The sequence below is a fragment of the Oryctolagus cuniculus genome, chromosome 21 (genome assembly GCF_964237555.1).
Source record: "Oryctolagus cuniculus chromosome 21, mOryCun1.1, whole genome shotgun sequence".
NCBI classification, from domain to species: Eukaryota; Metazoa; Chordata; class Mammalia; order Lagomorpha; family Leporidae; genus Oryctolagus; species Oryctolagus cuniculus.
This window is the reverse complement of record NC_091452.1, coordinates 22,076,184-22,098,672: the sequence shown is the minus strand read 5'-3', so window position 1 is coordinate 22,098,672 and position 22,489 is coordinate 22,076,184. Positions and strand designations below refer to the sequence as shown.

The 22,489-nt window shown below is 42.4% G+C and overlaps 1 protein-coding gene across 5 annotated transcripts in view; it reads left to right on the top strand.

The window, feature by feature from the left end:
* TTC28 (tetratricopeptide repeat domain 28) overlaps positions 1 to 22,489 on the top strand; it is a 689,946-nt gene that overhangs the window by 24,048 nt on the left and 643,409 nt on the right. For 3 of the 5 annotated variants that reach the window (XM_051826641.2, XM_008274620.4, XM_070065754.1), the window contains exon 2: positions 13,770 to 14,048. In XM_051826641.2, coding sequence (XP_051682601.2) covers positions 13,770 to 14,048 — 279 coding nt within the window. Of the gene's footprint in view, positions 1 to 13,769; positions 14,049 to 22,489 lie in introns of those variants that run through there. The other 2 variants (XM_051826644.2, XM_051826645.2) reach the window with 2 other exon arrangements.

Genomic DNA, 22,489 nt, shown 5'->3' with positions numbered 1-22,489 from the left:
GAAAGGCAGAATTACAGAGAAGCAGAGGCAGAGAGAAAGAGAGAGAGGTCTTTGTTCCAATGGTTCACTCCCTAAACGGCTGCAACAGTCAGAGCTGGGCCGATCCGAAACCAGGAGCCTTGAGCTTCTTCCATGTCTCACATATGGGTGCAGGGGCCCAAGCACTTGTGTCATCTTCTACTCCTTTCCCAGGCCATAGAAGAGAGCTAGAAGTGGAGCAGCCAGGACTCAAAGTGATGCCTGTATAGGATAACAGCACCGCAGGCAGTGGCTTTATCTGCTACACCACAATGCCGGCCCCAAATCTGTCTTTTTAAGGGTTGGAGGAAGGGAAAATAAAATGTCCCTCCAATTAGAAAGAATCATTTGCATATTTGTGGGCAAGAATTACTTTCATTGCTATCAGTTGTCCAATACAATGTACAAATAGTTCAAAGATAGTGAAAGGTGCAAACCTCATGGAGTCAAATAAAACAGAAGGGTATTCCGCAATCCAGATAGCCTGGTTTTTCACTGAAGACCCCAGAAATCCTTTTTGTCTATTTCGTAATAGCAGTGCCAAAGTGAAGTACACTAGAATCAGGTCAAAGAAGGTATCTTTTATTGAAATAAATATAACAAAAGAAGCCTACCATGAGGTAATTAAAAGGAAGTGGTACTAGAAAGGAATACAAACACTCAATACAGTAGGAACCTAGAAATGCATAATTAATAAAAATAAAATTCTCTATTCAATATCATCCAAGGAAGAGTCAAACTTAAGTCTAAGGAATTCCAAATTTCAGTCACCAGTGCTCTTACATCTGTGCTGTAACTCCAATGAAGAGTCATGGTTAGCAGGGATGATGTAAGACCTCCTCACAGTTTGTGTAAAGTTTAAAACAGGGCCGGTGCCGCGGCTCACTAGGCTAATCCTCCGCCTTGCGGCGCCGGCACACCGGGTTCTAGTCCCGGTCGGGGCGCCAGATTCTGTCCCGGTTGCCCCTCTTCCAGGCCAGCCCTCTGCTGTGGCCAGGGAGTGCAGTGGAGGATGGCCCAGGTGCTTGGGCCCTGCACCCCATGGGAGACAAGGAAAAGCACCTGGCTCCTGGCTCCTGCCATCGGATCAGCGTGGTGCGCCGGCCGCAGCGCGCCAGCGGCGGCGGCCATTGGAGGGTGAACCAACGGCAAAGGAAGACCTTTCTCTCTGTCTCTCTCTCTCTCACTGTCCACTCTGCCTGTCAAAAAAAAAAAAAAAAAAAAGTTTAAAACAGAATTGTAGTCTAACTGCTCCTCTCATCCTGATCTTTTTTTTTTTTTCAGAGATTTATTTATTTATTTGAAAGTCGGAGTTACAGAGAGAGAGAAAGAGAGGAAGAGAGAGAGAGAGGTCCTCCATCCATCCACTGGTTCACCCGCCAGTTGGCCACAATGGCTGGAGCTGTGCCAATCCAAAGCCAGGAGCCAGGTGCTTCATCTGGGTTTCCCTGTGGGTGCAAGGGCCCAAGGATTTGGGCCATCTTCCAGTGCTTTCCCAGGCCATAGCAGAGAGCTGGATTGCAAGTGGAGCAGCCAGGACTTGAACCAGTGCCCATATGGAATGCCAGCACTACAGGCGGCGGCTTTACCTGCTATGCCAACAGTGCCGGCTGCCATCCTAATCTTTTTAAACTTGAATTTTTAGGTGAAACAACCTTTTGTGTGTGTGTGTGTGTGTGTGTGTGTGTGTGTGTTTGATTGATCAAGAGAGAAAGAGATATCTTCCATCTGCTGGTCCACTCCCCAAATGGCTGCATCACCAGGGGCTGGGCCAGGCCAAAGCCAGGAGCTTCCTTTGGGTCCTCTCTCATAGATGGAGGGACCCACACACTTGGGCCGTCCTCCACTGCCTTCCCAGGCACATTAGCAGAGAGCTGGATCAGAAGTGGAGCAGCCAGAACTTGAACTGCTTCCTAGGCAGCAGTCTAACCTGCTACACCACAGTGCCCACCCCAGGAAACTGCTTTTGAAAGATCTAGAATAGAGGTTAACAAAGGTTGGAGAGAGAATCAAATCTAGCTTGACACTTGTTTTTAGAAATACTGTTTTGTTGGACCACAACCACATTCATCATTTAAATTTTGTCTGCAGCTGTTTTTCTACTATGCTAGTAGAACTGGGCAGTAATTGCAACATAAATGATACAGCCCACAGAGCCTAGAGTATTAACTGTAAGTCCTTCATAGAAAATGCGCCAGCCTTTAACTAGATCAACGGTTGCCAACACTTTCAAGTCTCTTGACCTCTTTCAAGCATCAGCTTTGTCCTGGGAGCAGACATTTAGTTCAGTGGTTGAGACTGGCTGGAATATTCACATCTCATATCACAGTACCTCATTCGAATCCCAGCTTCCTGATGTTGTGCACCCTGGGAGGCGTCAGCTGATTACTCAACTACTTGGGTCTCCCCTGGGAGACATGGATTGAGTTCTAGATTCCTGGCTTCAACGTAGCCCATCCTTGACTGTTATAGACTTTAGGGGAATGAACCAGCATACAAAAGATCTCCTTTGGGGCTGGCACTGTGGCATAGCAGGTAAAACCATCACCTGCAGTGCTAGCATCCCATATGGGTGCCAGTTTGAGTCCTGGCTGCTCCACTTCAAATCCAGCTCTCTGCTATGGCCTGCTATAAGCAGTAGAAGATGGCCCAAGTCCTTGGACCCCTGCACCTGCATGGGAGACCCGGAAGAAGCTCCTCGCTCCTGGCTTCGGATCAGCACAGCTCCGGCCATTGCGGCCATCTGGGGAGTGAACCAGCAGATGGAAGACCGCTCCCCCCTCCCCCCCATCTTCTTTTGTTTCAAATTAATAAATAAATCTTTAAAAATTGATATTTTAATAGGAACAAATTCCTTTAGCATTTTTTTGTTCACTGGTTCTGATATGGGAACGTTAGGCAAGAGGATTTAATAGGAATAATTGAGCTAGAATACTTTCTCGCCATTTCAGAGTAGCCCTGCACTGTAACTCCATTCCCTTACCTGTCAGTCCAGTATACCCACTTTCCTATGTTACCTCTGTGTCTTATCTGAGGCTAGGAAGGAGGAGACACTATGATAGCAATGTGGAATTTAAGCTCCATGTAGAGGTACCATGGAACTCCCAGAAAGCCTCACTCACACTAAACTCCAACCACTCTATCCCATTTCTATATTCAATTAGGGCACCACCCTCTAATGTGGGAGTGACTTTTTTTTTTTTTTTTTTTTTTTGGTCTGCTTCTGGACCATAGTTATAGGTCCTTCTCTGCTTCCTGCCACTTTCTTCTCATAGGCAACTTTCTGGCCCACTCACGATTCTTATCTCTGTGGGGGCAGGAACTTGGAATACAATTTGAGACACTTATATTCATAATAGTTCTGCTCTCACAAAGAGAGTGTGAAAATACTTAGAAAAGGGACCTAAAGAGCTGATGTTGTGGCACAGTGGGTTAAGCTGTTGCCTGCGATGCCAGCATACCATTTGGGCACTGGTTTGTGTCTTGCCTGTCCCACTTCTGATCCAGCTTTCTGCTAATGTATGTGGGAAAGCAGTAGAAGATGGCTCAAGTAGGGGACCCTTGTGGGAGACTCAGATGACGCTCCTGTCTCCTAGTTTCAAACTGGTCCAGCCCTGGCTATCATGGCCATTTTAGGAGTGAACCAGTGGATGGAAGATCTCTCTGTCTCTCCTTCTCTATCTGGAACTCTATATTTGAAATAAATAAATAAATCTTAAAAAAAAAAAAGAAAAACAGAAAAGGGGCCTACATTGTGGTACAGTAAGTTAAACCCCTGATTACAATGCTGGCATCCCATAGTGGAGTGCTAGTTCAAGTCTTGACTGCCCACTTCTGATCCAGCTGCCTGATAATGTGTGTAGGAAGGCAGCAGTAGATGGCTGAAATGCTTGGGCCTCTGCCACCCATGTGGCAGACCTCAGTGAAGTTTTAGGCTCCTGACTTTGGCTTGGCCCAGTCCTACCTGTTGTAGCCATTTGGGGAGTGAACCAGAGGGTGGAAGATCTCTTTCTGTCCCTATCTCTCCACCTTTCAAATTAAAAAGTAAATCTTTTTAATAATTTAAAAATATTCAGTACAGAGTTCAGTAATAACCTCAGGAGAGATTTTTATTATTTATCATAACTGCAAAAAATAACACTTAAAATTTAATGGCATATGATATAAATTATTCATGTTTGTATGTTAAATGGATAAATTGCATGTATTTGTAGCTTAGATGAATTTGAAACTGTACAAATTAATTTTGACCTTGTGTATTTGGATATTTGTCACTATGATTAAGTAAGCCAAACTGTTCATTCCATTAACCTTAAAAGAAGAGAGTTGGCTATTTACCAAATAAAATGTTAGTGACTTATTTCTAACCATCTCATCTGAAGACAACAGTGTAGAGATACAGAGGGCATTAATATCAGAATTGTGCTGTGGTGGGGCAACTGTTTACCTTGTGGTTAAGGTGCCTACATGCCATATTGGAGTGCTAGCTTTTGATTTCTGGTTCTAGCTCCTGATAGATTCCAGCTTCTGTCAGTGTAGACCCTGGGAGGCAGCAGGTGATGGCTCAGGTGGTGGATCCCTGCTACCTATTTGGGAGACCTACTTTCTTTCTCTCTCTCTTTTTTTTTTAACTTTTATTTAATAAGTATAAATTTCAAAAGTACAACTTTTGGATTATAGTGGTTTTTCCCCCCATAACCACCCTCCTACCCTCAAACCATTCTATCTCCTGCTCCCTCTCCCATTCCATTCTTCATTAAGATTCATTTTAAATTATCTTTATATACAGAAGATCAACTTAGTATACACTAAGTAAAGATTTCAGCAGTTTGCACCCACACAGAAACACAAAGTTTAAAGTACTGTTTGAATACTAGTTTTACTGTTAATTCACATAGTACAACACATTAAGGATAGACATCCTAACTGGGAAGTAAGTGCACAGTGACTCCTGTTGTTGATTTTTTTTTTTTTTTTTTTTTTTGGACAGGCAGAGTTAGACAGTGAGAGAGAGAGAGACAGAGAAAGGTCTTCCTTTTTTGTTGGTTCACCCCCCAAACGGCCGCTACGGCCAGCGCACTGCGCCAATCTGAAGCCAGGAGCCAGGTGCTTCTCCTGGTCTCCCACGCAGGTGCAGGGCCCAAGGACTTGGGCCATCCTCCACTGCCTTCCCAGGCCACAGCAGAGAGCTGGCCTGGAAGAGGGGCAACCAGGACAGAATTCGGCGCCCCAACCAGGACTAGAACCAAGGGTGCCGGCGCTGCAGGCAGAGGATTAGCCAAGTGAGCTGTGGCGCTGGCTCCCGTTGTTTATTTAACAATTGACACTCTTATTTATGATGTCAGTAATCATCCGAGGCTCTTGTCATGAGCTGCCAAGGCTATGAAAGCCTCTTGAGTTCACAAACTCCTATCTTATTTAGACAAGGCCATATCAAAGTGGAAGTTCTCTCCTCCCTTCAGAGAAAGGTATCTCCTTCTTTGATGGCCCGTTCTTTCCACTGGGATCTCACTCGCAGAGATCTTTCATTTAGGTAAATTTTTTTTTTTTTTTTTTTTTTTTTTTGCCAGAGTGTCTTGGCTTTCCATGCCTGAAATACTCTCATGGGCTTTCCATCCAGATCTGAATGCCTTAAGGGCTGATTCTGAGGCCAGAGCATTGTTTAGGGTATCTGCCATTCTATGAGTCTGCTGTGTATCCCGCTTTGCATGTTGGATTGTTCCCTCCTTCTTAAATCTATCAGTTATTGTTAGCAGACACTGGGGGAGACCTACTTTCAACTGGCCTAGTGCTGGCCTTTGAGGGCCTTTGAAGGGTAAACTAGTAGATGGGAGCTCTCTCTGTCTCTGCCTCTGTGTCACACTCTCTGCCTCTTTAATTAAAAAGAATGTTAAATCTCTAAATCAGAATTTGTAGTGAATTGTTTGTCATTTGGTTCTATTATTGATGGACATGAAACTATGAGAATTGACAAGTAAATGCAGTTTGGGGAAATCGACCTAGCCATTTCCCTCCCCTCTCCCCCTTCCCCTTCCCCCCTCTCCCCTTCCCCTCCCCTCCCCTCCCCTTCCCTCCCCTCTCTTTCCCTTCCCTCCCCTCCCTTCCCCTTCCCTCCCCTCTCTTTCCCTTCCCTCCCCTCTCCCCCTCCCCTTCCCCCCTCTCCCCTTCCCCTTGCCTCTCCTCTCTCCCCTCCACTCCCCTCCTCTCCTCTCCCCTCCCCTCTCCTCCCCTCCAATGATTTGGACTGGCTGGTAAAGCTTGGAGCTGGGAACTCAATCCAGGTTTCTTATGTGGGTGGCAGAAACCCAATTACTTGGGCCATCACCATTACCTCTCAGGGCCTGCATTAGCAGGAAGCTTAAGTCAAAGCTGGAATCAATTATTGAACCTAGGAACCTTCAATATGAGACATGGGCATCTTAACTTGTGGCTTAACTGCTAGGCTAAATGTCTGCCCCTGAAATATTTTTAAATGAGCAGAAATAAGTAGTTCTAGCAGTTCATTCAAGTTGCAAGAAATATAAGGCATAAACAGTCTTTTCAAATTTTGTTTTAAAGATTTATTTATTTATTTAAAAGTCAGACTTACAGAGAGAAAGAGAGGCAGAGAGAGGGAGAGGGAGAAGGAGAGGGAGAGGGAGAGGGAGAGGGAGAGGGAGAGAGATCGGTCTTAATCTGCTTGTTCACTTCCCAATTGGCTGCAATGGCCAGAGCTGCACCAATCTGAAGCCAGGAGCCAGGAGCTTCTTCTGGGTCTCCCATGCAGGTGCAGGGGCCCAAGGACTTGGACCATCTTGTACTGTTTTCCCAGGCCATAACAGAGAGCTGGATCAGAAGTGGAGCAGTTGGGACTTGAACTGTTGCCCATATGGGATGCTGGCACTGCAGGCGGCTGCTTTACCTGCTATGTCACAGTGCTGGCCCTGGCATAAATAGTCTTTTATTAGTAGGTATTGTAGGAGGTAAATGCAATATTCTGTTTTCAAATAATTCTGATAGGAAGTATGTAATGGCTAAGAACTTTGAACTCCAGACTGTAGGACTGTAGGAGTTTGAATCACAGCTCCATTGTATTAGCTTGTTAATTTCATATCCTTACTTTTAATTGTTTTTTAAATTTGAGAGGCAGAGAGCAAGCATGTTTATTTACTGTTCACTACCCAAATGCCTCAATGGCCTGCGATGGGTAGGGCAGGATTCTGGAGCTGGAAACTCAATCCAGGTCTCCCACAAGAGTGGCAGGAGCCCAATTACTCGAACCTGTTGTATCACTGTTGCCTCCCAGGATCTGCATTAGTAGGAAGCTTAAATCAAGAGCTGGGTATCAAACCCAGGCACTCACATGGGGCTGGACACTTTTTTTTTTTTTAAGATTTATTTATTTACTCAAGAGACAGAGAGAGAGAGAGAGAGAGAGGGAGAAAGAAAGAGAAAGAGAAAGGTCTTATCCTCTGGTTCACTCCCCAAATGGCTGCAATGACTGTAGCGGTACTTATCAGAAGCCAGGAGCCAGGAGCTTCTTCTGGGTCTCCCATGCGGGTGCAGGGGCCCAAGTACTTCAGGCTATCTTCAACTGCTTTACCAGACCATCAGCAGGGAGCAAGATTGGAAGAGGAGCAGTCGGGACTAGTCCCGGCACCCATATGGGATGCTGGCGCTGCAGGCAGATGCTTAACCTACTATGCCATAGCACTGGCCCCCTTCTTCTTCTTCTTTTTTTAATGTTTATTTATTTATTTGAAAGGCAGAGTTACAGAGTACAGAAAAAGAAAGAGAGACAGAGAGAGATCCTCCATTTGCTGGTTCACTCCCCAAATGGCCGCAACAGCAGAGGCTGGGCCAGGCTAAAGCCAGGAGTCAGAAGCTTCTTCTGGTTCTACTACGTGGGTGCAGGGGCCCAAGCACCTGGGCCATCCTTCACTGCTTTCCCAGGTGCACCAGCAGGGTGCTGGATGAGAAGTGGAGTAGCCAGGACTTGAACTAGTACCCCTATGGGATGCCTACTGCAGGTGGTGGCTTTACCCAATATGCCACAGCACTGCCCCTCCTCCCCTCCACCTTTTTTTTTTTTTTTAAAGGTTGTTTATTTGAAAGGTCGAGTGATAGAGACAGAGAGATAATCTATCCACTGGTTCATTCCCTAAATGGATGCAACAGCCAGGGTTGGGCCAGGCTGAATCCAGGGGCCAGAAGCTGCATCCTCGTCTCCCACATGGCTGGCAGGGGCCCAAGTATTTGGGCCACTTTCTGCTGCCTTCCTAGGAGCATTAACTGAGAGCTGGATCAGGGGCAGAGTAGTTGGGACTCTAACCAGCACTTCAATACAAGATGCCAGTGAACATCTTGTATTGTGGTTTAATCCATAGTGCCACAATGCTGGCACCAGTCTTGGGCATTTTAACTGCTAGTACAAATGCCTGCCCCAATATCCTCCCTTTTTGTTATTTAATTTGCTGTGCCTTGTTTCTTCCTATGAAAATGGGGGTAATAACATTTTCTTCATAGGATTTTGTGAAGAGTAAATGAAATAACATTGTAAGGCACTTAGAATAGTGTCAGACACATATTAAGAGCTCAGTAATTATAACAATAGTTATTCTTATTTAGAAACACTGTATGCTCTACATAATTCATGGAGAATCAAGATGTACATTGAAATAAATTATTTAAGGCTCTGAGTAAGGTTTATAACACAATTTAGCTTTCATTCAGATTATTTGAAGGTATTGGAAGCTATTGATCTGGAATCAGCTAAAAGATTTCAAATCTTCAGAAATAAAGATTTCAGTGATGTGGTTTAGGAATTTATCCAAAATTATTTGCATTGATTTCCCCAGGATTTTTTGATCATGAAATACCTTTACAAGGATGCCTATTAAGAACAACTCACTCAAGTAAGAGTTTTGGAAGTGTTTATCTAACTAAGGATTAGAATTTTATTTTAAGGTTAAAGACAATACTGCTTTAGAGTTTGGTAACCTCTTGTGGCATATCTGGTTCTCTGTGACTCTTATTTTTTTTTTTTTTTTTTTGACAGGCAGAGTGGACAGTGAGAGAGAGAGACAGAGAGAAAGGTCTGCTTTTTGCCGTTGGTTCACCCTCCAATGGCCACCACGGCCGGCGCACTGCACTGATCCGAAGGCAGGAGCCAGGTACTTATCCTGGTCTCCCATGGGGTGCAGGGCCCAAGCACTTGGGCCATCCTCCACTGCACTCCCTGGCCACAGCAGAGAGCTGGCCTGGAAGAGGGGCAACCGGGACAGAATCCGGCGCCCTGACCGGGACTAGAACCCGGTGTGCCAGCGCCGCAAGGTGGAGGATTAGCCTAGTGAGCCACGGCGTCGGCCTCTCTGTGACTCTTATATTAGCTTTTCTAAGTATCTTTATGATAGCCTACAGAGCTCTAGAAGCAGATGGTTGATGAGTGGTTAGACACTGGTTGGGATGCCCACATCCTATATTGAAAGGTTTGAGTTCCAGGTTCACTCCCAGTCCCTGCTTCCTGCTAATGCAGACCTGGAGAGGCAGCAAGTGATCCTTCAAGTAGTATGTTCCACGCCACCCTATGGAAGCCACAGGGATCCAGTTCTTGGCTGGCTTCACCCGTCCAGCCCTGGCTATTGTGGGCATTTGAAGGGTGGATGGGCAATTTCTCTATGTCTATCTTTCTGCCTCTCAAGTAAATAAATATTTTTTAAAAGTATATATAAAAAAGTGAGCTCTGTTGAATAGAACTTTTCTGTGAAGATGGAAATGTTCTGTATCTGCACTGTGTAATCTGATAGCCCACTTACAATGTGGCTAGTACATCTGAGGAACTGAACCTTTAATTTTATTTGTTCTAATTAAATGAAATAAAGTTTGTAAATAGCTTCATATAGCTGGTGGCTATCATATTGTACTCTAAACAGTTTGAGCCCCACTTAATTTCTCTGGCCATCTTCCACTGCTTTCCTAGGCACATTAGTAGGGAGTAGATCAGAAGTAGAACAGCCAGGGTTTGAAACCAGCGCCTACGTGGGATGCTGGAACTGCAGGTGGAAGCTTAGCATTCTACACCACGGCACCAGCCCCTCACTTCAGCTTTGAAGACACTGAAGAGTAAAAGGAAACAATAAAATGAAACTATTTGTATTTGATAAGGAGTTAATATCCAAAATATATAAAGAATTTATACAACTCAATAGCAAAACAAAAACCCTGATTAAAAATGGGCAATAAAACTTGAATGCTTTCTTAAAGAAGACATACAAATGGCCATCAGGTATGTAAAAAAACTGCTCAGCTTCACTAGACATTTTAAAAATGCATAATAGGACTACAATGAGCTACCACTTCATAACTGTTAGGGTGGCCATTTGATATCTATATCTATCTATCTATCTATCTATCTCTATATAAAGATGGGGCTGGCACTGTGGCGTGGTAGGCTAAACCTCCACTGGTTGTGCTGGCATTCCATATGGCCACGGGTTCGAGTCCTGGCTGCTCCTCTTCTGATCCAGCTCTCTGCCTATGGCCCGGGAAAGCAGTGGAGGATGGCCCAAGTCCTTGGGCCCCTGCACCCATGTGGGAGACCTGGAAGACGCACCTGGCTCCTGGCTTTGGATCAGCCTAGCTCTGGCTGTTGCGGCCATTTGTAGAGTGAACCAGTGGATGGAAGACCTCTCTCTGCCTCTCTGTAACTCTGCCTCTCAAATAAATAAGTAAATCTCTGGTTCAAGTCCTGGATGCTCCTCTTCTGATCCAGCTCTCTGCTATGGCCTGGGAAAACTATAGAAGATGGCCCAAGTCTTTGGGCCCCTGCATCCATGTGGGAGACCTGGAAGAGGCTCCTGGCTCTCTCTGAATCAGTGCAGCTGTGGCTGTTGCAGCCAATTGGGGAGTGAACCAGTGGATGGAGGACTCTCTCTCTCTCTCTCTCTCTCTGCCTCTCCTCTCTCTTTGTAACTCTGACTTTCAAATAAATAAATAAAACTTAAAAAAAACCATGTATTGGGAAGTGTTCCTTTATATTACTGCATATGGAGGTAAATAGAGTGGAGATTCTTCCTTAATTTTATTTTCTACTTTTATTAAACCAAGATTGTTATTATACCATTTTTTTAAAGAAAAGATTTATTTGTTTGAAAAGTAGAGTGAATGAGAAAGAAGTAGACAATGGAGTGGGGGAAGGAGAGAGATCGATCTTTTATTTGCTGGTTCACTCACCAAATGACCATAAAAGCCTGGACTGGGCTGGACCAAAGCCAAGAGGCAGGAGCTCTGTAAGTTCCAAGTACTTGAGCCATTATCTACTGCTTCCCAGGCACTTGGGCATGGAACTGAGTTGGAAGCAGAGAAGCCAGAATTTGAACCAGCACTCCAATATAGAATGTGGTTCTCCCAAGCAGCAGCTTAACCTACTATGCCACAACACTTGCCCCTACTGTGCCATCTTTATGAGAAGGGGATGCTGGAATAGTAGGATCACGCCTTTTTTTTTTTTTTTTTCTTTCAGGCTTCCTGTGAACCTAACAATTCATTTTACTATTAAAGCCTTTTATTGCTTTTTTTTTATATTCTTGATTGTGCAGACACAGAAGTTTTATCTGTAACTTACAGTTAGTACTAGCTTAAGCAGAGTCATGAGACCAAATTTTTAAAAGTGAAGTAAGTTTTCCATACTTACACATTGATGGTGGGATAAAACACCTTAAAGAATCAAGACTGTTCAGGAACATCCTGTTTGCTGTTTGTATGGTAAATGTTGTATAGTCCATTCATGGCATAGTCCCAAGAAATGTTTCATGATGTTTTTCCCCAAAAAGACTTTTTTTAAGAAAAAAAAAAAAGAAAAATGAACCATGACAATGGGTCTTAAATTATCAGGATGTAATTTATAGCTGAATTTCTTGGTGATCTCCAAAACCTTGTTTTTGCTCAATTATGTTTATCAAATTTAGCAATCCAAAAGTATTTAATAGTACATTAAAGCATATTTATTTGAAAGGCAGAGTTACAGAGAGACAGAGGCAGAGAGAGAGAGGTCTTCCATCCGCTGGTTCACTCCCCAGATGGCCACAATGGCCGGAGCTGCGCTGATCCGAAGCCAGGAGCCAGTAGCTTCCTCCAGGTCTCCAATGCGAGTGCAGGGGCCCAAGGACTTGGGCCATCTTCTACTGCTTTCCCAGATCATAGCAGAGAGTAGGATCAGAAGTGGAGTAGCTGGGATTCGAACCAGCGCCCATATGGAATACTGGCACTGCAGGCAGTGGCTTTTCCTGCTACGCCACAGTGCCGGCCCCCAGCATACTTTTTTTTTTTTTTTTTTGACAGGCAGAGTGGACAGTGAGAGAGAGAGGGACAGAGAGAAAGATCTTCCTTTTGCCATTGCTTCACCCTCCAATGGCTGCCATGGCCGGCGCGCTGCAGGCGGCGCACCACGCTGATATGATGGCAGGAGCCAGGTGCTTCTCCTGGTCTCCCATGGGGTGCAGGGCCCAAGTACTTGGGCCATCCTCCACTGCACTTCCCTGGCCACAGCAGAGAGCTGGCCTGGAAGAGGGGCAACCGGGACAGAATCTGGCGCCCCGACCGGGACTAGAACCCAGTGTGCCGGCGCCGCAAGGCGAAGGATTAGCCTAGTGAGCCGCGGCACCGGCCCCCCAGCATACTTTTTTAAAAAAATTTTTTTTAAGCTTTCATATCTTCATTGCCTGATTGAATAAGAGGAAAGCTTAAGCAGAAATATCCATAACCTTATATCTAGAAATAGCAGTTATTTATTCTTTCATTTTTAAAAATACAGCCATCTTAATATAATTGACACCACTATCTTCATAGCCTGAGTATTCTATTGTATTCATCCTGTCAATCAACAAATATGTGTGTGTGTCTTTCTATATATGTGTGTGCATGTAATTATCATACATATATACACATGCATTCAAGATACTAAGTTGACTGCTTCAAGCAAAGTTTATTATCTTTCAAGGCACAAAAGTTAACTATAAATCTAAAATAGACTATGAAGAATATCCATATTCTTTTTTCCTTATTTTTTTAGATATTTATTTTATTTATTTGAAAAGTAGAGTTATATATATATAGAGGGAGAGACAGAAAGAAAGAAGTCTTCCATCTGCTGGTTTACTCCCCAAATGGCTTCAACAGCTGAGGCTGGCCCAAGCCAAGCCAGTAGCCAGGAGCTTCTTCTGGGTCTCCCATGTGGATGCAGGGGCCCAAATACCTGAGTTGTCCTCCACTGCTTTCCTAGCCACATTAGCAGGGAGCTGGATCAGTAATGGAACAGCCAGGACTTAAACCAGTGCCCATACTGAATGCTGGTGCTGTAGACAGCAGCTTAATCCATGCCCCTCTTTTTTTCCCCCTCCTAAGAATGACAGAGAGGGAGAGACATAGCGAGCAATTATCCATCCACTGCTTGGTTCACTCCTCAAATTGCTGCAACCACCAGAGCTGAGCCAGGCTGAAGCCAGGAGCCAGGAACTCCATCCTGGTCTCCCACATGGGGGGCAGGGTCCAAAGTATTTGGGGTATCTTCCACTTCATTCTGTGACACATTAGTGGGAAGCTAGGTCAGAAGTGGGGTAACTGGGACTTGAATCTGCACTGCATACCATGCAGTGGTATATGTAGTGGTACCATGTGGGATGCTGGTGTCAGTCTCTCCGTGTTCTTTTAATGTTCAGGAAAGAACTTAGTTGGATTGTCTGAATTTCATTTGACACAGTTTTCTTTGTTTGTAGATTCCTCTCTTTGGTGCTAAGACTATTGGCCGGAGAAGTCCTGATGGACCAGTACTGAGCAAAGCTGAATTTGTGGAGAAAGTTCGTCAGAGTAACCAGGCCTGCCATGATGGAGATTTCCACACTGCTATTGTCCTGTATAATGAAGCCCTGGCTGTTGATCCTCAGAACTGCATCTTATACAGCAATAGATCTGCAGCCTACATGAAAATCCAGCAGTATGACAACGCGCTGGATGATGCAATCAAAGCCCGACTTCTAAATCCCAAATGGCCAAAGGTAGAAATCTCATTTACTTTCAAAGACTCTTTTGTACTTTCTCATTTTACTCTATTGTATTTTAACATCAGTGCAATTTATTAATATATTTGTAATCTGTACTTTGGTAAGATGCTTTTTAAGTGTGATTTCTTTGTCTAGTTTCTTTTTCATATATGTTTGAGATTTGAATTTTTTTCTTTCAGCTTTGTGATAAGATACTTTCTGGTTATTTAGGTTTTGCACATCTAATTTTATGTAGTGTTACAGATGGGGCATGATTTCCCTTCATTTAAAATAATCAATTTTATTCCTTGTCAAAGACTACTTGTTTTCAGAATGGTATATAATAAGGGCTTTTTTTTTCTAATAAATCATTGTAATTATTATTTCCTTAAATTCTGTAAGGCTTGAGCTTGTGTATTTGTTTTATGTATTGGTACTTTATTTTTCCATTCTTCTTTTTCTTCTTCTTCTTTTTTTTTCCTAAATAAGCCTCTACTTTATTTTAGAAATAGTATCTTCATATATGACTAGAGGAGAAAGAATAGGAGGCATACGATAAAGAATACAAAGTTGCAGATATGTGGGCTTGTCGAGAGATCTAATCTACAACAGGAGGGCTGCAGTTGATATTGTGTTGTTTTAGGGATAATTGCTAAGAGTAGGTTTTAGGTGCTCTTACTGCTTAAGTGCTCATGCACACACAAGAAAGGAGATGCTATGTGAGATGATGAATATGCTAATTTGAATATTGAAGTATTTCATTATGTATTAAGTATATCAAAACGTCATGTTTAACATCTTAAATATTACAAGTTTTTTAAAAAAGATGTAACTGAAGTGTTTAAGATGTTTTCTAGACATTTGATCTCATTATGGGCTTTCTGTTGGATTAATAAAGGTTAATGGGTGTTTCTTAGAGATTTAAAATAGATTCTTATTAATAAAATTTCATAGAACTTTTGTCTTTGGTGGGTGTTTTTTGGCCTTATTTGGTGGAATTTCCAGCATTGATACTGTCTCATGAATTGTTTAATACTCTGTAATTCCCTAAAGAATTTTTTTATAACTATAATCATTATAAATTAAATGAAAAGTGTTTCAAAATGTCATATATGACACCATTTGGGAGTATGAACACTGTTTTCAAAAGACAGACATAAGTTAATATTTCTGCATCTTTATTAATAGCAATATAGCTTTAAACCCACTGAGTCTTTAAGTATTTTTAAAAGTATATTATTGGATATAATTTCTTCACATTTTGCTAAGGATTTTTGTATCTATGTTTATGTCACTCTTCCTGTATCTTCTGAAAAAATATCTTTGCTGGATTGGCATTATTTCTTCCTTAGGTGTTTGATATAATTCATTACTTAAGCCATCTTTATCTTGGGCTTCTGTTTCTAGGAAGTTTTAAATTATAAAATCAAACTCTTTGATATAGGGCTTTTCAAGTTTTCTAATCTTAGATCAATTTTAGTAATTGTTTCTTCTTTTAAAAAAAGATTTATTTTATTTGTTTGAAAAGGCAGAGTGAGGGAAGGAGAGACAGAGTGAAAAAGAGATCGTGCATCTGCTGGTGTACTCCTCAAATGGCCGCAATGGCCAGGGGTGGGCCATGCTGAAACCATGAACTTGGAACTCCATTTAGGCTGCTCATATGGGTGGCAGGAGCCCAAGTACTTGGGCCATCTTTTGCTGCTTTCCCAGGTGCATTAGCAGGGAGCTGGATTGGAAGTGGAGCAGCTGGGACTCAAACCAGTTCCCTAATATGGGATGCTGGTGTTGGAGACAGTGACAACCTGCCATGCCTCAGTTCTGGCCCTGGTAATTGTTTCTTTGTTTTTAAGATTTTTTTTTAAAGATTTATTTAAAAGACAGAGATACAGAGAGGTAGAGAAAGAGAGAGAGGTAGAGGTAGAGAGAGAGAGAGAGAGAGAGAGAGGTCTCTTCCATCTGTTGGTTCACTCCCCAATGGCCAGGAGCCAGGAGCTTCTTCCGGGTCTCCCATGTGGGTGCAGGGGCCCAGGGACTTAGTCCATACTCTACTGCTTACCCAGACCATAGCAGAGAGCTGAATTGAAAGTGGAGCAGCCTGGACTCGAACTGGTGCCCATATGGGATGCTGGTACTGCAGGCAGTGGCTATACCCGCTTTGCCACAGCACTGACCCCAGTAATTGTTTATCTTAATTTTTCATTCAATCTGGATTGTTAAATTTGCCAGCATAAAGTTATTAATAATAGTTTCTTATTAGCCTTTTAATATCTGTAGTATCTGTAGTGACGTTCAGTTCTTCACTCTGATGTTGTTAATATGTGCGTCCTTTCTATTTTCTCATCAGTTTACCTAGAGGTTTACCAGTTATGTTCACCTTTACAATCATTTATTAGTTTTGTTGATTTTCTATATTGTTGTACATTTTCTCTTTCACTGGTTTTTACTCTTCATTGTTTTTGATTCTTCTTTGCATTTAATTTGCTCTCCTTTTAATTTTCATTTCTTTCTTTTCTTTTGTAAAGTGGTGAAGAAGATAAGACACCTTGCTTAGTTATTTAGGAAAAAGACCAGTATATAAGAAGTTTTAGAAATCATGGTCTTTCTAAAATGATTCATTTATTTATCAAATATTTGTTGCTTTTATTATACATGTTCTTCCACACATATGTAGCTCTTTCATGTAAAGTATGTTTGCTTCTCCCCATATTCACCACCAACTTTTCCTTTAAGCTACTATCATCTTTTGCGGTGATTTTCTAAGTATTTTCCCTATTTGAGTCTAGCCCCTTTTTAATTTATTTTTATGAATTTTAAAAAATTTATTTGATGGGGCCCGACGCCATGGCTCACTTGGTTAATCCTCTGCCTGCAGCGCCGGCATCCCATATGGGCACTGGGTTCTAGTCCCGGTTGCTCCTCTTCCAGTCCAGCTCTCTGCTGTGGCCCGGGAGGGCAGTGGAGAATGGGCCAAGTGCTTGGGCCCCTGTACCTGCATGGGAGATCAGGAAGAAGCACCTGGCTCCTGGCTTTGGATCAGCATAGTTCCGGCCATAGCAGCCATTTGGGGGGTGAACCAACGGAAGGAAGACCTTTCTCTCTGTCTCTCTCTCTTACTGTCTAACTCTATCTGTCAAATTAAAAATAATTTTTTTTTATTTGAGAAGCTGACACACACACACAGATCTCATCTTCTGAGTCACTCCTCAAAAGCCTGCAATGACTGAGGCTGAAGTGATGTCCCAGGAACTCAATCCATGCTCACACATGGATGGCAGGGAGCCAGTTATTTGAACCATCACCACTGCTTCCCAGGATCTGCTCTGGTAGGAAGCTGGAGTCAGGAGCTAGAGCTGGGAATTGAACCCAGGAACTCTGATATGGGATGTGAGCATCTCAGCGCTAGGCTGTATATCTGTTCTTTTCATTTCTTAAGATGGGAGCATATACCATTGATTTTAACCTGTCTTTTTAAACTGTGAGCATTTAAAACTAAATATTTATCTCTAAGTGCTAGTTTTGCATCCCATAGCTTTTAACATATGTTTTCATTATAATTTGGTTTGATTATTTTTTTATTTTCTTGTGGATGGATCTTGAGCAATGGATTATTGAAAAGTTTGTTGTTTAATTTCCAAATATTTGTGTTTTCTTGGTTATCTTATTGTTGTCTAATTTAATTTAGCTGTAGTCAAAGAACATGCTGTTTATGATATTAATGCTTTAAAATGTATTGTGGTACTCTTTTTTTATTTGACAGGTAGAGTTATAGATAGTGAGAGAGAGACAGAGAGAAAGGTCTTCCTTCCATTGGTTCACTCCCCTAATGGCCGCTATGGCTGGCACTGTGCTGATCTGAAGCCAGGAGCCAGGTGCTTCTTCCCAGTCTCCCATGTGGGTGCAGGGACCTAAGCACTTGGGCCATCCTCCACTGCCCTCCCGGGCTACAGCAGAGAGCTGGACTGGAAGAAGAGCAACCAGGTCAGAACCGGTGCCCTGACTGGGACTAGAACCCAGGGTGCTGGCACCGCAGGCAGAGGATTAACCAAGTGAGCCACGGCACCGGCTGTGGTACTTGTTTTATGGCCCAGCATGTCATTTATCCTGGTGAATTCAGCATAAGTGTTTAAAAAGAATATGTATTTTGTGGTGGTGAAGTGTAGTTCTATAGATGTATATTAAGTCAAGGTAGTTGCTGGTATGGTTCATATTTTCTGTATCTTTCTGACCTTTTGGGTGTAATTATTCTGCCAGTTGCTGGAATAATGAAGTTAAAATCTCTAAGTAAGATTTTGGAGTTGGCTGTTTATCCCTATAATGTTGTCAGTTTTTGTTTTGTTGACAGTTTTTGCCTAACCCTAACCCTAACCCTAACCCTAATTTGAAACTTTTTTTTTTTTTTAACAGCATAAGGGCCTGCTGTTATCTTTTCTTGAGGAGTTTATCTTTTTGTCATCATTCAATGTCCCTCTTTATCTCTGGTAGTAATTTTTTTAAAAAATTGTTTTATCTTATATTAACACAGGCACTCCAGTTTTCCACTTAATGGTTGTATTATATACCTTTAAATTTTTTTAAAAAATTTGCTTATTATTTGTGAGGCAGAGAGACAGAAACAGATTTTCCATCTACTGGTTTATTCTTCAAATGTCAGCAATAGCTGTGACTGGTCCATACTGAAGCCAAGAGCCAGAAACTCAATCCAGGTCTTCCATGTGGGTGACAAGCACTCGAGTATTGAACCATCACCTGCTGCCTTCCAAGATGTGCATTAGCAGGAAGCTAGAATCATAAATGGAGTTGGGATTTGAATGAGGCATTCTGATACAGGATGTGGGTATCCCAAGCAGTGTCTTCAGCACTGTGCTAATTGCTTAATCCATCCTCATTTTTTCATTTGCTCCTTCCTTCCATCTCTATGTATCTATGTATATATCTATCTGCTTTATTCTGTATCTCTCTCTCTCTCTATCATCTATCTATCAATTTGTTTATTTATTTGAAAGGCAGAGTGACAGAGAGAAAGAGCTCCTTCATCTGCTGGTTCACTCACAACTGTCCACAACAGCTAGGGCTGGGTTGAAGCCAAGAGCCTGGAATTCCACCTGGCTCTCACAAGTGGTGGCAGGAACCCCAAACAGTTAGGCCATCTTCTGCTGCCTTCCTAGGCAGCAGGGAACTGGATGGGAAACAGAGAAGCTGGAACCTGAACAGGTGCTCTGATATGTGATACCAATATCTTTGGCTGTATGTTTAAAGTTCGTGTCTTTTGGAAAGCATATCATTGTGTTGCTTCTTAAATCAATTTGTCAGTTTCTATCTTTTAATTGAAAATTTTAACCATTAACATTTAATGTAGTTATAAATGCTACTGATTTTGCATCTGCATTTTATTATTGCTTTTGTGTCTTCTTTGTTTTTGTTCCTCTGTTACTGTTTTCCTGCCATTGGTTGGTTTATTTTTCTCTTGAAGAAGTTTTCCATTGTTTCTGATGTTGTGGATGGTGTTTGGCAAGTGATTATCTTGGTTAGAATAGACTGCAACTCTGTTCTTAGGTGGTAGCTGCAGTTTCAGTTCAGATACTTTATTTTGATGAAGTGCTTTGAATGTGTTCCATACATGTGTGACTCAGCAGTTAGCTAAAGATGTGGGCAGACAAAATTTAGTGTCCCCTTTCTTTCTTGCTCAGTCTTTGGTTTTCCTGAATACCCTAGTTCTCGAGGCCAGAAAGACTGTTTTCTCTACCAGTGTTTCTGTTATCTTGCTGCTTCCCTCCAGAATGCCTGTTTCTCTTACTTCTCCAGTGCTTTCAAATAATTTATTTCGTTAAAAAATATCTCTAGATCTTAATATTTGTTTTCTATGTAGGAGTGGGTCTAGTAGGATATTGTTCAGTCATCACTAGAAGCAGAAGTGGCATTTTCTATTTAGTGATCTAAGGTTCCTTATGCTCAGTGGATCCCTTACAAACTCATCTTTCTTCTTTGGACCAGGAAACTTTTGTCAATATTTTGAGTTCTCTTATTGGAGTCATTGTCTCTTGTTAGCTAGTGTCATACATTTAGGATGTTTATCTCTTTTTTCCTTTTTTCATTCTTTGTGTCAAATTAATCAGTAACCCCTATATACTCTTTCTTAAATGTATTTGGTGTATATCTTACAGTTTATAGCTTGTATTATAGTCCAGTTTCTTAGTTTCCTTCTTACTTTTATATGATAACTGTTGTAACATTGTTCCAACAAAAACTTTCGTGTTGCTCTGTGCTGCCAATTGGATGGATAGTGAAGACTGACCAAGTGGTTCTATTTTCTTCATCATCCTGTGCTAACAAATGAGATCCTGTTGTGGTTTTTTCATTTTTCTCACTCCTGATTATTTATACCAGTTAATTACCATGGTAACTGAAATTTGAACTGTGTTAAAGAGACTGGTACTATTTAACGGTGAAAACTGAAATTCATGCTTATTGGAACAATATATACGTGAAGACTGCTGGGAGTATGGAGTTAGACCTAAGTTTTTTTCCCCCCTTATTAATTGACATCTGTGACAGGTTACTTTACCTCTGTCAACCTGTTTTGCCATTTTTAAGATGGATCATTGTCAAATACCTTGCACGGTTATAGTTAAGATAATAAAATGTAATGGGAACCAGCATTGTGGCATCGCAGGTAAAGCTGCCACCTGCATTGCTGGCAACAATGGGTGTTGGTTCATGTCCAGCTGCTACACTTCTGCTCCACCTCCCTGCTAAAGTGCCTGGGAAAAGCAGTGGAAAATGGCCCAAGAACTTGGGTTCCTGCCATACATGTGGGAGACCTAGATGAAGCTCCTGGGTCCTGGCTTTGGTCTGGCCCAGTGCTGGCCATTGTGGCTACCTGGAGAGTGAACCAGTGGATGGAAGATCTCTCTCTCTCCCTCCCTCTCTCCCTCCCTCTCTCCCTTCCTCCCTCTCCCTCTCCCTCTCCCTCTCCCTCCCCTTCTCTCTCTGTAACTGAATATTCAAAATAAATAAATCTTTAATAAATAAATAAAATTAGGCACTTGGCACAGTTTATAAATTATTGTTTTAAAATTTTAAAAGATTTATTTATTCAAAAGGCAGAGTTAGAAACACACACACACACACACACACACATACATACACAGGGGTGGGGGGAATCTTCCATCAGTTGGTTCACTCCCCAAATGGCTGCAATGGCCAGCGCTGGACCAGGCTGAAGTCAGGAGCCTGGAACTCCGTCTGGGTCTCCCATGTGGGTAGGGACCCAAGCACTCAGGCCATCTTCTGCTGCTTTCCCAGGCATATTACCAGGGAAATGGATTGGAAGTGGAGCAGCCAGAACTTGAACTTGTGCTTATATGGAATGCTGGTGGTTTAACTTGGACTCACTTAGCACAATTTGTCACATATAAATTATTTAACACATGACATCAGTAATGATGATGATGGTATTAGTAATCATCCTATATTTATATACACATAGTTTTTAGTAAATCTATTCAATTCTTTAAAATTTTTTTCATTTTCAATTATCTTCATATACAGAAGATCAATTTAGTATATATTAAGTAAAGATTTCAACAGTTTGTACCTACACAGAAACACAAAGTGTAATGTACTGTTTGAGTACTAGTTATAGCATTAATTCACATTGTACAACACATTAAGTACAGAGATCCTGCATGAGGAATAAGTGCACAGTGACTCCTGTTGTTGACTTAACAAATTTATAATAATCTCAGTGATCTTATGAATCTTTATAGTTTCTGCTGATCAATTTATAAAAAGTATGAACCACAATGGATGGAATATCCTATTAAGAAGATACTCTAAACAGCCGGCGCCGCGGCTCACTAGGCTAATCCTCCGCCTAGCGGCGCCGGCACACCGGGTTCTAGTCCCGGTCGGGGCGCCGGATTCTGTCCCGGTTGCCCCTCTTCCAGGCCAGCCCTCTGCTGTGGCCAGGGAGTGCAGTGGAGGATGGCCCAGGTGCTTGGGCCCTGCACCTCATGGGAGACCAGGAAAAGCACCTGGCTCCTGGCTCCTGCCATCGGATCAGCGCGGTGCGCCGGCCGCAGCGCGCCAGCCGCTGCGGCCATTGGAGGGTGAACCAACGGCAAAGGAAGACCTTTCTCTCTGTCTCTCTCTCTCACTATCCACTCTGCCTGTCAAAAAAAAAAAAAAAAAAAAAAAAAAAAAAAAAAAAAGAAGATACTCTAAATAAAAAAAGGAATATACATTTATTGCAGAGAGAAGAGGAAGAATTGTACTCTTTTGAATAACTTAGCTGACCTTTTTGCCTTTTTTTCTTAATTTATTCAAAAGGCAGATAGATAGATATGGGGAGGAGGAGGGAAACAGATAGAAGGTATCTCATTCATTGGTTCATTCCCCAAATGCCTGCAAGAACCAGGGCTGGGCTAGGCTGAAGCCAGCAGTCCAAAACTCAGTCT